This window comes from Balaenoptera acutorostrata, chromosome 13, assembly GCF_949987535.1.
Source record: "Balaenoptera acutorostrata chromosome 13, mBalAcu1.1, whole genome shotgun sequence".
NCBI lineage: Eukaryota > Metazoa > Chordata > Mammalia > Artiodactyla > Balaenopteridae > Balaenoptera > Balaenoptera acutorostrata.
In genome coordinates, this window is record NC_080076.1 from 4,678,057 (window position 1) to 4,695,359 (window position 17,303).

At 36.9% G+C, this 17,303-nt stretch overlaps 1 protein-coding gene across 1 annotated transcript in view; it reads right to left on the minus strand.

Annotated features, from left to right (window-relative positions):
* Positions 1-1,479: 1,479 nt before the first annotated feature.
* Positions 1,480-17,303, minus strand: part of C13H18orf63 (chromosome 13 C18orf63 homolog) — a 29,655-nt gene continuing 13,831 nt past the window's right edge. The window contains exons 7-12 of the mRNA XM_057527237.1: positions 15,044-15,153; positions 11,995-12,091; positions 11,798-11,883; positions 10,427-10,610; positions 1,727-2,722; positions 1,480-1,536 (exon numbers count right to left, since the gene is read on the minus strand). Coding sequence (XP_057383220.1) covers positions 1,480-1,536; positions 1,727-2,722; positions 10,427-10,610; positions 11,798-11,883; positions 11,995-12,091; positions 15,044-15,153 — 1,530 coding nt within the window. The remainder of the gene's footprint in view (positions 1,537-1,726; positions 2,723-10,426; positions 10,611-11,797; positions 11,884-11,994; positions 12,092-15,043; positions 15,154-17,303) is intronic.

The following is a 17,303-nucleotide window of genomic DNA, read 5'->3' on the forward strand; positions in this document are numbered from 1 at the left end:
GCACGTGGTTTTTTGTTTTTGTTTTTTTACTTTTTTCTTGAAACTGTTTTGTATTATTTAACAATTTTAGAGGGGTATATATTAATTTATATTTGGGGGAATTAATTTTCTATTATGATATCCTATGATTTTTCTCATTATGTTATTCTTTCTAGCTGATGGACGGATGTTTTAATTGTGTTAAAAACTGTGTTAGGTCTTAAATAATTCAAAGTGGGAAAGTGCTATACTTCTAAAACAATATGAAATCTAGAGTAGATTTCATTTATTTTTAAAAATGAAAATAAAAGTTTTAAGGCATTCTAGCACATACATTTTTTCCTCAACCACCTACTGACTGCATATAGTAAGCCATCAAAAACTACATAAAACTTAACATTATAAAATATATGAAAATAGATTTAAGTATCTTTTGGTAATTCAAATGAGGCTGAAAACTCTATTAATTATAGAAATAAATAGCATTTGGAAAATAAAATAAGAAAATGCTTTGTAGTTTGTTCATAATAAATTCGAATTGAAAATATTCCAACAGTTCTATGCAAAAAAGTATTTGTGGGTATTTCAGTAATATGTTTGTTAGATTAAACAGATGGCAGAACGGAATAAAATGCAATTTCCAGATGCGTGGTTTTGTGATTTCAGTGCTGTGGACTCAGTCTTATCAGCTAAATCTCAAGTTTAACTTTAGCGAGCACTGCAAAATTTTTTGGAGTAAACTTGAACTTAATGATTAACTTCTGAAACATTTAAGTTTAATTATCTTGGGTAAGAGTCCAAAAGGTAGGTGTTCTAATGGCTATGAAATCTTGTATTTTTAGGCAGTCTGCGCCGTGCCTTGTTCTTAGTCTGCAAAGACCCCAGAACAGAGTGGGTGGGAGCCAGTGATGGGACCTCTCTCTACCTCATCCTTCTTTAGGGGCCTTTACAACACGTTACAGTTGCTGTGTACAGTCCTTAGTCAAGGATTGTACTGTCCCCACCATTTACTATTTCCTTGCTGATTTTAAGGCTTCAAGGAATTAAAAGTAGCTCCTTTGGTACATGAGATAGGGGATCCCTAAACTTGGTAATTCCTATTTTGTTAATGTAATAAAAAATAAATCAGGGACATCCCTCGTGGCAACAGTGTTTAAGAATACACCTGCCAATGCAGGGGACAAGGGTTTGATCCCTTGTCTGGGAAGATCCCACATGTGGTGGAGCAACTAAGCCCGCAAGCCACAACTATTGAGCCTGCACGCAACAACTACTTAAACCTGCTCGCCTAGAGCCCGTGCTCCGCAATAAGAGAAGCCACCGCAATGAGAAGCCCGCACACCACAACGAAGAGTAGCCCCCACTCACCGCAACTAGAGAAAGCTTGCACGCAGCAACAAAGACCCAACACAGCCAAATAATAATCAATCAATCAATCAATCAATCAGAAGATATCACCTAAGTTACCTGGTGGATATTTCCTTCTTTCACATCCATGTCCTAAGCTTTAGGAATGATGAGAGATTTCTTAGGTTTTGATTTGTCCAAGTTATGTATCTGTAACCAGATTAAAGAATCACATTTTGTTATAAATTAACTGTATATACTTGCAGTTGTGTTAGATATTCTGTTTCTTAATGTGTTTCTAGATGATCTTGGGCAAATCATTTAAATCTTTATTTAGGGGTTTTGAAGGTCTATCACATGGTCAATATCCCCAGATTAAAATTGTTTTTAGGTTTTTTACCTGGTTCTTAGAAGAACTGGATTGTCCATAATGGATAGTACTGGAGTGAGGCTTCTTTGAAGTTTCTGAAGAGTCCTGACATAATTTCCTTTTAGACTTGTGGGCTGTTCTGCTTACTATTAATCGGTGGTCACTTACATCAGTTTCTTTAGTTTGATCAACTGATTGTTGCTGCAGCAGTTGGGAATCTTCCGTTTCTGTGTCTGATTCAAAAATGTGTGGTGGTCTTTTCACTTTTAGTGACTCATGGCCTTTCCCTAAAATTTGTGTTATGTATTTGCTTGTCAAATTTTCTTTTTCATTCACTTGGAAGTCAACAGCACTTTTTATTACCCCTAACTTGTTATTTGACATCCGAAATACTGAACTATTAGATAGCTGTTTACTTTTACTTAAACTCATGACCGATAATTTTCCACTAGAAGGGGGATTTTCTGTCATATTTTCAAAGGACTCAGTGTTTTTTTCTTGCAGAGATCTAGAAGTCTTCATTTGAATGCTGCGATTAAATCTTTTTTTAATAGCTGGATCTAAATTCAGTTTATCATCCTGGATCACACTAGTTTTAAGTGAAAGCAACTTAGATTCTGTAACATGTTTTCTTTTCAGGTTGTCAGGTTCAAAGATATTTTTGTTCATCTGTAATTGTCGATTTTTGAAAACTGGTATGAATTTAGGGGCAATATTACGTTGGGAGCTAAAATCTGTGTCTTGAACTTGCTTATTTCCTCTATTGAGCTTTGGTACTTCCAGATGTACTTGTGCTGCCTCGTCAGGAAGGGATTTCTTTCTGCTCTGAACAGATTCTGGCTGGAGGTGCAGAGTTGAGGACACACAGGGCTTCGGCTGGCTGACCGAAAGCTCCACCTTGTGGTCCGTGGCTACTGAATGAAGTGGAATACTCTGAGCCTGGGCGGGTCTTGTGGAAGGGGCCCTAGCCAGAGAGGACCTGAACTTTTGTTTAGTGGTTAGATTAGGCGGCTTGACTTTCTTTTCCTGAAAGGATAGAGATTAGGAAATTTAGAAAATGTAATAATGTCCTTAATGGAAAAGAAATAAGATATAAGATATCATCAAAATAAGGATAAAAAGTAACACTACAATACATAGAACAGGTAAAGAAAAACAAAAAACAAATGAGCCTTAGTGAGGACATGTGTATATTTCTTATGATTTGTATCCTTCTTTAGATACCATCCTTTCAAGATAATATTTTAAGATGAAGTTATATTCTAAATTGTATATAAATCAACTATAAAAACTATACCCTTAGCTGCTACCATCGTCCTCCAAACGTGCTCGTTCTGCTGTCTCTCTCAGAATGTCTTTCCCTCTTCTCTCCATTTTTTCCCTCTCAACTTCCCAAGGATCTTCTATCAGTTACTATTTATTTGTCACCAAAAAAATAGGACAAGGTAATGCTCTTATCTTTTAGTGTGCATGTTCAGTCTCCCTAAGTAGATACTAGATTCTTTGAGGGTAGGAACTATGAGTTACTTATTCTTACATCCTTCACATTCTTAAATCTTCCACACAGTTACTAACAAAACACTTACTCAAGAAATTAAATTAATGGAGGAGGTGGTTGCATCTACACTACGCCTTTCAGAACAAGTAGGATTTTGAGTATAGGGCAGTGACTGTGTCTTAATCATTTTGCAGTCTCATTGCCTACTAGAGTGCCTGGTACCTGGAAGCAATTCAGCAAGTACTTGTCAAACTGACTTGTCAGATACATCAAAGAGAAACAAGTGTTCAGAGTCTTCTTAAAAAATTGTAAAAAAATATAAAGCATGAAATATACCATTTTATCCATTTTTAAGCATACAATTCAGTGGCATTAAGTACATTCCCCACTGTATTTCTGTTGTGTAAGCATCACCACTATTTCCAAAACTTTATCTTTATCCCAAACAGGAACTTCATAGTCTTTAAGCAATAACTCATTTCCTTCTCCTCACTGCTCTGGTCACCACCATTCTCCTTTCTGTCTCTATGAATTTGCCCACTCTAAGTATTCCATGTAAGTGGAATCACAATATTTGTCTTTTTGTGTCTGGCTTATTTCATTTAGCTTTTCAAGGTTCATCCATGTTGTAGCACGTGTCAGAATTTCATTCATTTTTATGGCTGAATAATATTCCATTGTATGTATATACCACATTTTGTTTATCTATTCATCTGTTGCTGGGAAGTGCTTATAGTCTTTTAAAATACATACCTATTAAGTCTTAGTGTCTGTAAAAGAGAGACATGTGACAATAATCTGAAACACTCAACACAGAGTTCTTTTCTCACCCTCTGACATAAAAAACACATAGATTCACAACTTGAAATAAAATTTAAAAAAACAATCTGGAACAATATTCAAACCAGAACAATTGGTTTTTCTCTCCCTTACTGGAGATTCAGTTGTTGAATATAGTTGGGAGGACAGTAGGACAGAATTTTAGGAGATAAGAGTTGTCAACAGGCAGAGGAAAAGTGAGTGATCCAGTTACTTATTAGGCAAATCACACCAAAACTTAGTGGCTTTAAACAAAAATAATTATGTTTTATCTTTAATGATTCTGGGATTTAAAAAAAAATTTTTATTTATTTTTTGATTCTGGGATTTGACATGGTTTAGCTAAGAGTCTCTCAGGCAGTTGTGGTTAGATGACTCTGGGGCTGGAATCACTTCCTCACTCACATGTGTGATGATCGACACTGGTTGTCAGCTGGAGTACCTACAGGTAGCCTCTTCATGTAGACTGGGATCCCTCACACGTGGCAAAGCAACTGTCCCAAGACACAGGTAGAAACTGTTTTTCTTTTAATGACCTAGTCTTGGAAGTCATGTAGCATCACTTGTATCACAGGCCTGCCCAGACCCAAAGGGAGGGAACATAGACCCCATACTGCAATAGAAGAGTTGTCACTGGTCAGAAGGGCATGTGGCTGGGTGACCTTGTGGCCACCTTGAAAAATGGAGTAGATGTCAGAGAGCAGTTGGTCTCTTACCAACTTCAAGCCTCTGACATCATAGTACAGGTGACCTACAAAAGGGCTGGTGCACTTGGCAATGGAGATGCATACACACCCGACACAGGATTTAGAGAGCTGAAGGAGGAGATGTGGTCAGGGCAGACGGAGCTATGGCCCAACTTCTGCTCCATATCAACAAGCTGCCATAGCTTATCCCAATGAGGCTGAGCTGCAATACTGGCCTCACACAGACTTTCTCTGTGTGAACGTAGCTCTTGCTTCGCCTCCACCTTCCCAATCACGTGCCACCCTAAGCCAGAACGATGTAGGAAGGAATTCAAGGACACATACCTACAGTGTACTCAAGTTGACATAATACAAAGTCACCACAGAGAACAATGCTCCTTCTCCCACCATGGCTATTCGTGGGAGAAGTGGGAAGTCCCCAATAAAGTCCTGGGTAAGGTTTGGGTGATGCTCAAAGTAGGTGACTGGGTTCACTTTTGTCTGTAGATTTCTCAAGCCTGAGTCTTATCCATGTCAGTAAGGCAAGAAGACACCTCTCTTTACTTCCTCATAATTTGCAGAGGGCACAGAAGAGGACCTAGCCTGCTTTCATGACCCTGAGTGAAGTGATGCAGAAGCTAACTGAGGAATGGTTTATAATGCCAGTAGATTGCTAGGCTGAGTGAAAAAGCACGCATCAAGAAGGGGTTTGTATTGTTTGATAGGGCTGCTATAACAAAGCCACCACAAACTGGGTGGCTTAAACAACAGAAATGCATTGCCTCAAAGTTCTGGAGGTGAGAAGTCCAAAATAAAAAAGGTGCTGGCAGAATTGGGGCCATGAGAAAAGGATATGTTCTAGGCCTCTTCCCTTGACTTGGAGATGGCCACTTCATATTCACATGGCATTCTCCCTGCAAATGAGTCTGTGTCCAAATTTCCCCTTTATATAAGAACACCAGTCACATTGGATTAGGGGCCCACATATGCCAGTATCTAATCATTTCTGTAACAGCCCTATTTCAAACAAGGCCACATCCTGAGGTACTGCTGGTTAGGACTTCAACATGTCAATTTTTGGGGGGGGGGGAGGGGTGCACAATTCTACCCATAACAGGGTTTGACATGTAGCTCTAGAGAAATTCAAGAGGGGGTACAGCTGTTCTTCTGAAGACCATCTGTACAAAGGAGCTAGAAGAACACCTTGTATACCATCTTTGTCAAGATACCATATGAGACCAGCAACATCAGACTAATGCAAGTCAAGAAGTTAATGCCTGCCCTCTCCCCTCCACTACTCAGCTGTGACTGTGTGATGGATGTGATGGATACAGTGGACTGGTGTTCAATACCCATTCTACCCTCCTTCTAGCATTCCTTCTGGAGCCTGGAAATCTAAAATGAACATTTTCTCCTTTGCAGCTAGGGTTCAGGATGTGATTTAGGATCAACCAGTCAGATGCACTCATACAATATTTGGAAGAAAGAAGTGAGGTAAAGCCATACTTCTGTAGTTTCTGCTGAAAAGTTTACTTATGAATGCCTTTGGTTTTTCAGTTGCAGTGTTAGCAGAAGCCCCAGTGTCCACTCACTAGCTTTGCAGATGTCTGGAAACAGAGCTTAGGGCATTCATTTTCCTGATGTGGACCATTTGAGGCAAACACACCAAATGCCCTCACCCTATGTAGGCTTTCCCCTGTACGTAGATGCTATCACGGGGAGAATGATTCTTAAATTTGAATGAAATTCTACCTCAAAAAGATGTTTTGTCAGAAGCGGCTGAATCATCTTAAAATGTCTAGATTGAATTTTTTCCATTTGATGAAAAAACAGGTCAAGAACTAAGTTGAAATCAATTATAGAAAATCAAAGAACATTTTTAGACCCTTGGTTTTCATTAACCATAATAACTGTTAAACAATATACCTACTACTTGAGATAGCAAAAGAAAAACTCATTCTAAGCAGATTCATATAAGAATAGATTACCTGTATTTTGATATAAAACTTATCTAGAATATGTATCTGAAACGCTTATATTCACACCCAGTTTCATCTTCATCTGTCTCTCAGGAATATATATCTGGTGGAAATAATTTCCAGGAGCTTGTTTTGCTCCCTAGCTTGTCAATGTATTATTTACTGATTCTTTCCATTTCTAAAATATAGTAAACAGCCCGAAGGGGGAAACCTCTTCTAGGTTTACATTCAAAAATTTTAAAAAGACTACAAAAAGGGCCAGTGTAAACAGCAGATGAGCTCATAAGTAATTCACAGAACTTAAAATACTTAAATTGTCAACAAACCAAAGCTTTGTGAAGTCATAACCTAACAAAAAAACATACACTCTACCACATTATTACCATTATTCTGCCAGGTGTCAGTGTGGCTTAGTTGACTTTTAATTTCTAGAACTTCACATACAATTTATATAACTTTGTACATTAACATAAAATTATAGGGAAACCAAAAGCTTTTATATTTAGATATGAATGGATATCTAATGGAGGCCTAGAATTAAGGAAATTATTAAATGAAGCTTGAGGACTGATCAAAATGATGGATCAAATGTGTTTTTTTCTATTAAAATTTGGTTCTGTGTCTTGCACCACCTGAGTGTTTCTTGATTAAAGTCCAACCACGATTCAGTTAAGCTTAGGATTTAAGTACAGGTTTGTAGGAAATATGGGGCTTGGAAGAATGTGTTAAGTTTAAAAGACATGACACAATAAGGAAGCCATCATTCAAATGCAAAATATGGGACATTTTCCAGGTAAATGATCCAGTTTTCCCAGCAAATAACTGGCATAAATAAAAGGGAGGGGAATTTGGAATGTTATTCAATAAAAGAGATCTAAGAGATAGAACAACCAAATTATGTGGACCTTGCTTGGATTCTGACTTAAACGAAACCTCTAAAATAAATCTTTGAGATAAACAGGGAATTGCAGTATGAACTGGTATTAGGTGATATGAATGAATTATTGTTACATAATATTTTTAAAAAGCTCTTATCAGAAAAAGATACATACTAAAGTCTTTACAGATTAAAATAACAGCATATCTTGGATTTGTTTTAAAAGACTGCAGTTTACCCCCACCCCAAAAATCCGTCAAAGAGGAGCCAGATGATAGGCATACAGGAGTTCATTACACTATAGTAATTTCTTTTATGTATCTTGGAGAATTCCTGTAAGTTAAAAAAAAAAGCTAGTTTGGCTAAGCACTCCTGCTAATTTACTTTTTTAAGTCAGTTGAGCTTTATCAAGTAGTTTGATCAATTTATTTTTCATTTTTAAAATTTATTCTTTTTAGTACTTCATGAATCTTAGAGCTAACAAGGTTGTAGCAATAATAGGAACTAACATTTACTGAGAGCTCAAGTACAAGGAACTGTTCCAAATAGGATTATCTAATCCAAAAACAAGACACAAAAAACCCTATGAAGTACTGGGAAGGAAATGGTGATGTGCTGCCCAGATCCCCTTCAAGAAAGGGCTGCTCCCCCGCTGCCGGGGTACTGTCCGCAAACCACCTTTGGCAGTCAGCCCCTGCAGAGACTGCCTCACTTATGGAGACCCGTCTCACCCTAGAACCTGCCTGTCTGCAGGTGGCCCAAGCCCAACGACGGATGGAAGAGGTACAGAGGCCTGGCTAGTTTGGCCAACGCAGAGCCACTGTGACGGGCCGTTTTAGCCACTGCCCCTCAGAAGGTCGGCCATGGCTGTATGGCACCTGCTTTGCTTTTAACTTCTCCCTTTACCCATTCTTCTTCCTTCCCTGCTGTCTGTAGGTGTTGATCCCAAGCGCACTTCTCAGTAAGCATCACACGCCCTGGACTCCATTTCACAGTAGGCCTCCTAGAGAGCCCAATTTGTGACAAGTGCTATTACTACCACTACTACTATGCCCCATTTTACAACTGGAGAAACTGAGGCACAAGGAGATCAAATAACTTGCCCAAGATTATACAAGTAGTAAGGAGTTCAAACCTAGGCAGCCTGTCTCTAGAGCCTGGCTCTTAACCACAAATCTAAACTTTTTCCAATTTTAGAACTAAGAATCCATTCTTTGGGTTTCAGTTTTAATTCTGCAATGTATTTAACTGTGTGGTTTTGGTTTAATTACTTGAATGCTGTGAGCTTCAAGTTTCTTCTTCTGCAAAACTGAGAAAACAATTTTTTACCCCAAGAGTCTATTTTGATGATTAAGTGAGAAGGCACAGAGAAGGCACTCAATAAAACTGAGGAGAAATTCTTATTGTCAATGTACCAATTGTCAGAAGCACTATAAAGACCAGAATTTCCAAATAAGTGTTATTTTACATTTAAGAAGCAAATTTTCACAAATATATTGTCTGGACTCACCACTTTCAAAACAGATGTAGGCTGGAAATATAAGGTATTCAATAAATATATTCAATAAAAATGCATGATGTAATGACATATCTTCTAAATTCCTCAGATTTGGACTTGGCCAACAACTAAACCTTTTAAAATGTTATGTCACGGAAAAATTTTAAGATTCATAAAGATCATAAAGATGTCAATTGGTATTTGTCCACCCACACTCCCTTCTAAGGAAATGGCCTTGCCTATAGCACCTGATATTTTGGCTGTTATGTTTTTATAGCATTTATATGCGGTGTTAGCCCCTAACCCAAGGATACCAGATCCACAGGCTAGTGGCTAGTGACAGATGTGTGACCCGGCTAGAAAAGATAAAAGGGGTCTATCAAATACTGGCTCTGGTGAATTTTACTTGAGGATTATAAAGAGAATGAAGCAAGTAGTACGGCAGCAAAAGCTGCAAAAATGCCATGAGGCATAGTGTTTGAGCCATAGCAAGTCAACACCACATGAAAGCCTAAATCACTGGAGCAGTGGAAGCTATGACAAAACAAGATGCTAGTATTATAAGTCAAGAAAGGAGACTCAGAAGACACAGAAATATTGAAATAATTCATATTACATTTCGAACTGTTCAAATTATTCAAACCTCCAACTTTCCTTTTGATGAAAACACACATATTTGTCATTTAAAAGAAAGATCATTGTTGAAAAATTTAAATTGAATTTCCACTTGTTCTTCAAAAACTTCCCTTTTAATTTTGTTTCCTTTTGACAAAGAAATCTTCTTTTATTGAGTGTGAAGATAGGCCATCATATTTTCTTCATCAATATTGCTTAATTCCTACTTATTCCTTTTTTTCATAAATAAGATTTCACTTAGCATATCATCTTACAATGAAAATGCTACCAAGTTAATTCAATTTCTATAAATGGAATTATTCAAAGGCTTTTTCAATCAATCAGACTCAAATGAAGTGGCAGAATTTCAAAGAAAACTTGGATTTGTATGAGGCAAATGTTTCCAAACTATCCTATATGATCATTTATTCATTTATTCTTTGAAAAAACATTTAATGAACACCTATTAAGTAACAGGAACTTGGAATAAGAAGATGAATATGCTCGTTGCCCTCTAGGAAGTCATGTTAAATTAGAAGAAATAGAACAGTAAACAACTACTACCATAATACCAAGTTAAATACAATAATAATAAGAATGACAATAACAAATGGTTAAGTACAACAATGACAAATAGTATTAGGGAAACATTGAACTGAAAGAAAAGACTTATAGCACAGTGGGTAGGTAGTCCATCACTGAAGGCAAAAGGTGCATAGCATGTCTTAGAGAACTTGGTAGGATATGAAATCTCTTACCTGCAGATATAGTTTAGTTAGTTCTTGTGTGTAGTAGCACGGTTTAGTTGTCATCTTTATGGGAAATCCACATATATGGGGCAGTTTAGATTTTAAATCTGAAACAAAACTTTTCAACACACTTTCCATATCTACCCTTGGAAAGAACTGTATGGGCTGACTTCTGATGCAACTGAGAGGGTATCTGAACATTGTTAAAGAACAGTGGGACATTTTTTGTAGATAGAAGACAGCATTTTGTAATGGAAGTAAAAAGGTCTTAAAACAGTAACTGCTAAAAAGGCACACAATTAAATCCTAACTATTTTATATATTGCTTATTCCTTATTATCCAAAGCTATAGAGAACGTTTTCTCACAGGAATCTTAATTGCTTAAATTTTAACACTCACAATAAAGACAACTCACAGTACCCTTACTATATGGCTTTCTACACAGACTGGCAAACTAAGATTTATAAAAAAATGATTTATAGAAAAGATACTATGACCTTTATAGATTATAAAAGTAAGTGTTTACAGTAAACAATAAACAGGTTGCATCTCTAAGAGCAGTAAAAATTCAGTACAGAGAAACAACATGTCTAGATTGTATTCAAGCTCTGAAAGCAGTTCTCTGAGAAAAGCAGTTACTTTTTCAGATGAAAAATATTCTGAAGACTTGGAATAATGTCTTAGCATCTAATGAAGGGGAAAAATTGATACCTGTCAACCTCAACTTTATATTAAGATTTGGGTTAGGAAATGTAGAATACAGAAAGAGAACACTAGGCTCCTCCCTCTTCCATTTGGAAACTCCAGCTGGTCAGAATACAAAGAGACAGAGATGGTGAAGTAAGTACGAATTAAGATGGAAGAGTTTCACCTGAGCGCTTGTGCTCTTTTTGTATGTAGATTTTTAAAAATAACATTAAGAAAAATATTTTCTTGTATCAATGGGGAACTCAAATCCTCTAAACTTTGACCGTAAAATTACTCTGAAAAGAAAATTTCATTAAATGACTAGTTCTTTTAATTCTACCCTTTCAGTAATATCCAGCATGACACAGGAGGGAGCCCTTGGCTAAGGAGAAGCCTGCAATTATTTTCTTACTTTCTACAAGGAATCATGTAAACATTTTCCCTATCTACTCTAAAGTTTCTTCTGCCGTCTAAATTGTTGCAGTAGTGTTTAAGGGGAAAAAATATTTTTATTAAGCTCATCCTCAAATAAAAATAGCAAAATTCTAAGGAAAACAAAAAACACTTATTCAGATAAAAAGAAGTAGAGGGAAAGTAGCTTCATTTGAACTTAGAGAAGGTTGAAAATGATGACAGCAGGGCAGGAGTAAGCCTGGATCATAAGGTGGGCAGAGAGCATCTGTAAAGGATACGTGAAGATCCTTCTTCCTATCATTTTGAAGTAGATGTTGCAGTATATTTTAGTAGTTCCACAATTTTCTGGAAGCTTATAGCTATACTAAAAATTAAGAACAAAGTTGAAATTCTCTTGAGAAAGCTAAACTTAAGGTTAAATTACAAGAAGTCAAGTCAAGTAGCTACTAATGTAATATATGTTTCTATTCCTTACCAGGTCGTCCCAGTGCACCTGGAAATCTTCATATGAGTGAAAAGGACAGTCAGGGGGTATGGTGTGAAGAATACTTATTATTTGTCCCATTTTCATACTATAAAAGATAGAGGTGGTGAAGTATTATCAGCCAATGCTTAGATACAGTTTAACTATGCAATTTGGAAAGCATTCAAAAATTTTAGCAACTATCAACACATAAGTAATAAGCTACTCATTTGCTCCCAGTTCTAAATTAACATTGTACTAAATTCTTAACAACTAGAATTGTTAGAAAAAACTAAGTTGAACTGATGCAAACAATAAGCCAGTTATAAACACAAACTAATGACTAATACAGTGTTGCCACACAGAGGTATGCCTGGTAATTGTTAGACTTTAGGGAAAAGTCTGTTAAGAGCTGAATGAATCAGTCAAATCTGTGTTCCCTACCTACGTCTCCTTGGCTTCAATGATCAAGGCATTGTACATATGCTGCTTGAAAGTTCTTTTGCCTAATCAGGTTAAAATTTCATGCCAATAGTCATATTTATGTTAATAACAAGTCATTTTTTCCCCTGAAGACAGTATAAACTTAAAACAGCTCATATCAAATGATAATGAATCATTACTTATATGTACAAGTTTATAAGATTCTATTGATATTATTATAATAGTTGTAATTTCGTAATGAGATACCTAGAAATTTTACTGTTTTAAAACTAGGTCTAACAAAAATGTAAATGTATATCAGAGGCCTTTAGAGTCGTGCACTTTAAGATTCTCTCTCTAAAGTGTACTGTGTTTACGTGGTCTGTTTAGCAGAGTTTACCAAATAGAGTAGCATTTTTGGCTTATCAGCATAGTCCCAGGTACTACGTGTACACAGTAAAATGATGCTCTCCCTTCATGGCAGTTTGAGGTTTTTCAAGCTGTTTGCTGACCCAGAGTGGGGAGCTATTTGAGTTCTTGTTTCTACTTGTTATTGTCATTTTCTAGGCTATATGTACATTCCCACTTTTAATCATGTACTTGCCTATAGTATCTCCTCCAGGTAAAAAAAAGTTTGTTAAACTCTTACGTAAATTAAAAAAAAAAAAAAAAAGGAGTTAGATATTTTATTTTTTTGGCCACACCCAGTGGCATGTGGTATCTTAGTTCCCCGACCAGGGATCAAACCCGTGCCCCCTGCAGTGGAAGCGCAGAGTCCTCACCACTGGACCACCAGGGAATTCCCAATAGATAGATATTTTTAAGCAGTTTAATTGAGATGTTAACTCACATACCATACAATTAATTCACCCATTTAAAGTATAAAATTCAGTGGTTTTTAGTATATTCCCAGATATGTGCAACCATCACCACTGTCAATTTTATTTTTGTTTATTTTAAAATTTTTTGGCCGTGCCATGTGGCTTGCAGAATCTCAGTTCCCCGAACAGGGATTGAATCTGGGCCAAAGCAGTGAAAGCCTGGATTCCTAACCACTAGGCCACAAGGGAACTCCCACCACAGTCAATTTTAGAACATTTCATAATCTCAAAAAAAACAAAAAATGAGTTGAAATAAGGTAGTTTTTTGGTTACGGTTTTATTGAGGTATGACTGACTCTCAATAAACTATGTATATTTAAACTGTACGACTTGGTACACTTTGACCTATGTGTGCACCATGAAACCATCACCACAATCAAAATAGCAGGCATACTCATCGCCCTCCAAACTGTCCTTGTAATCCCTCCCTCTAATTCTTCCTTAGTTTGCATTTTCTAGATTTTTATATAAATGGAATAATACGTACTATTTTTTGGTCTGGATTCTTCAGTCATGTTGTTGTGGTATCAATATTTCATTCCTTTTTATTGCCAAATAATATTCCATTGTGTGGATATACCAGTTTGTTTACCTATTCACTTTTTAATGGGCATTTGGTTGTTTCCAGTTTTTGGCTATTACAAATAAAGCTGCTGTGAACATTTGTGTCTTTTTTTTTTTTTAGATAAATTTTAATTTTTATTTTTTTATACAGCAGGTTCTTATTAGTCATCAATTTTATACACATCAGTGTATACATGTCAATCTGTGTATGGACACATGCTTTCCTTTCTCTTGGGTAAACCCCTAGGAGTAGAATGGCTGAACTGCAATGGTAGGTATATGTTTAACTTTTTAAAGACACTGCCAAACTGTTTTCCAAAGTGGTTGTACCATTTTACATTCCTCCCAATCATGTTTAAGTTTTCCAGTTCCTCCACATTCTCATCAATATTATATCAGGCTTTTTAGTTTTGGCTATACTAGTAGGTGTGTAGCAGTATCTTATTGTGGTTTTGATTTGCATTTTCCTAATGACTGCTAATGATGTTGAGCATCTTTTAATGTGCTTACTTGCCACCCATATATCTTTTTGGTGAATTACTTGTTTAAATCTTTAATTATTATTATTATTATTTTTTTATTTATTTATTTTTGGCTGTGCTGGGTCTTTGGTTCGTGCGAGGGCTTTCTCCAGTTGCGGCAAGTGGGGGCCACTCTTCATCGCGGTGCGGGGACCGCTCTTCATCGCGGTGCGCGGGCCTTTCACTATCGCGGCCCCTCCCGTCGCGGGGCACAGGCTCCAGAAGCGCAGGCTCAGCAGCCGTGGCTCACGGGCCCAGCCGCTCCGCGGCATGTGGGATCCTCCCAGACCAGGGCTCGAACCCGTGTCTCCTGCATTAGCAGGCAGATTCTCAACCACTGCGCCACCAGGGAAGCCCCTATTTTTTAAATGAATTGTATATTGTTGAATTATAAGAGTACTTTATATATTCAATATATTATGTATTCTCAGTAAAGGTGCTTTGTTGGATATATGTTCAGCAAAAAAAAAAAATGTAGATGTATAACAAAATTATTTTAGTAATTTGATGGCTTCTGTATGACAATATTGTTTCAATACCTTTTTAAAGTGATAATTCAGTTTCAAAAATTCACAAAAATGGTTTATACTTTTGCACATATCAATGTTGAAGCAAAATAAGAGACAACTACTATCTTGAACCCACCCTAGATATTACAAATTGAAATCTCACCTTGGCAAAACATAGCACCAGTTGCTCAAAATCGAATGTCCCGCAATAACAGCATTCTTGTTAGTTTCAAAATCCTTTATAATACTTTGAGAAATATCAAATTCTCTTAGCTTTTAATAGAAATAAGATTTTAATGCATAAGTCCTCAAAAGAATTTGGCAAACAAAAAGAAACATTAAACAACACAGATTTATTACAGAGTCAGTTATGCATTATATAGTTTCAAAGGCTATTACACTGAATCATACATAACCACTTTACATAATGTAATCAGTGTTTCAGCTCACCCTGTTTCTCCTCTATACAGTATATCAAATATTTCATGCTTTCCCTCTTATCTTCCAAACCCAAACTCCTATTTTGTACTTATTTGAACTGGTTTTCAGTTTCTTTAATTATGTTAATTTATAAGAAGTTGAATCTCTGTCCAGAGGAAGATATTTACATTTTGTCAGAATAGCATCTTAACTAAATTAAAAAAATTTTTTTAACTGGAGGATTTGTTAGGGAGTTATACCTCTATCTGGTCTTTCGGAGGGGAGAGGACAGAGCCAATACTCCCACTCTCCTTTTGTATCCCTTTTCCATGTCTTGGAATGCTTTTTTCTCTGGTCCTCAGGTGCCCTGTCTGTAGGGTATTTAAGCCTGTAGGCAGCCAACAACTTGCCACTTACAGTTTTCTCACCCTGGGAAGTGTGGGGCATGTTCTTACAGTGAGCCAGAGATTAGAGAGACCTCAAGTGAGGTGGAAAATAAGTATTAATGGGTGAGAGGACACTGTATTAAGATTAGAGAGAACGGTTCACATCATTTGCCCTTATCATCCATCTTTTGGGAAACAACATTCTAACTTTATTGCCTACTGCTTTTCAATGAACTCCAGCTAACCTGGCCAACTTTTTATTGCCTGGACAAGTCATAAGCATTTTAACAATGCACTGGCTTAAAGCATTGCCCCCGCTCTGATTTACCTGAGTTCTACCAATACAAACCTTACGGGCCTAAATCTAGACCCTTCTCCTCCACATTCAGTGACTTACCCTTCTCTAAATTTCCATTGCATTTATTAGATTAATGGAAATGGGGAGCAGGACAGAGCAAAAAACCATGGATGTAGGAAGAGGAAGATGATAAGCGCTGGTCATGTTGAAAGGACACCAAGAATGAAAAGATACCCATTGTGCTGTACACTGGAAATAAATCTTGTGCTGTGATATTCTGTGCTTAAGAGATTAGTTGCCTAAGCTGTGTGTTAAGAAAAAGATGGTCAGTGCAGGAATGGCTATTACTGTTAGAAAAGACTGGCTGCAGGTGGATCAATAAATTATTTAAGGGAAAACAGAACCTGAAATCGAATTCAGAGAAGGTGGGTATCAGTTCCTAATGTTTGCAGTTTATGAGTTCTCACATACATCTACTTACACAGCTTGAGTTTATATCCTTCTGAGTATTTTCTACACTATTCAGGGACTCAAGGCAATTGCTGCAGGATCTCCATGATACGAGCACTATGTTTATATTGGTCTTTCTCAACTTAGAGTTTTCTGAAGACCAGCAAACCACTCACCTCTTCACTATACAGACAACAGACTCTGATTCACCTATCATTTATTAACTCTTTGCATTTATTTACTTAACAAATATTTGTGTCCTTATGTGAGCAAACCCACATAAGAAGGTACTCAATAAATATCACTTCCTCCTTATAATGCCAACTTAAAGAATTTGGACTTTATCTTCCCTAGGCAACATTGAGATACTAGAGATATTTACGTTGGGGACCTCTGTTTTAGAAAGAGAACTCTGTTGACACTGTGAGGAAAATTTAGAGAACAAGAAGGAAAAATGCTGGAAACAGGAAGGCCAAAATGCAGACCATTTTAATAGTTCAAGCAAAGGAAAGGAGTCTAAATTAGAGCACTGGAAATGAAGACAGAGAGGAAGAGATTTCAGAGACAAAGGTAGACTATTAAAGAGCGATTGGATATAGCAAGCAAGAACCAAAGATGACCCTGAAGCCTCTGGCTGGGTAACTTACTGGCTGTTGATGCCAGTGACCAAAAGAGTAAATTCAAAGGAGGAGCAGAGTTGGGGCTGGGGAGGGTGACAAGTAAATAATTCAGTTTCAGACACAACTGGGTCTGAGTACCATTAGTATATTCATGTGAAAGTATCAGAGAAAGGACAGACAAGCTGAAATTATACAAGGATGTCTGGAAGGTATCATTGTATAGGTTCACCACTGGAATGGGTGAGCCTG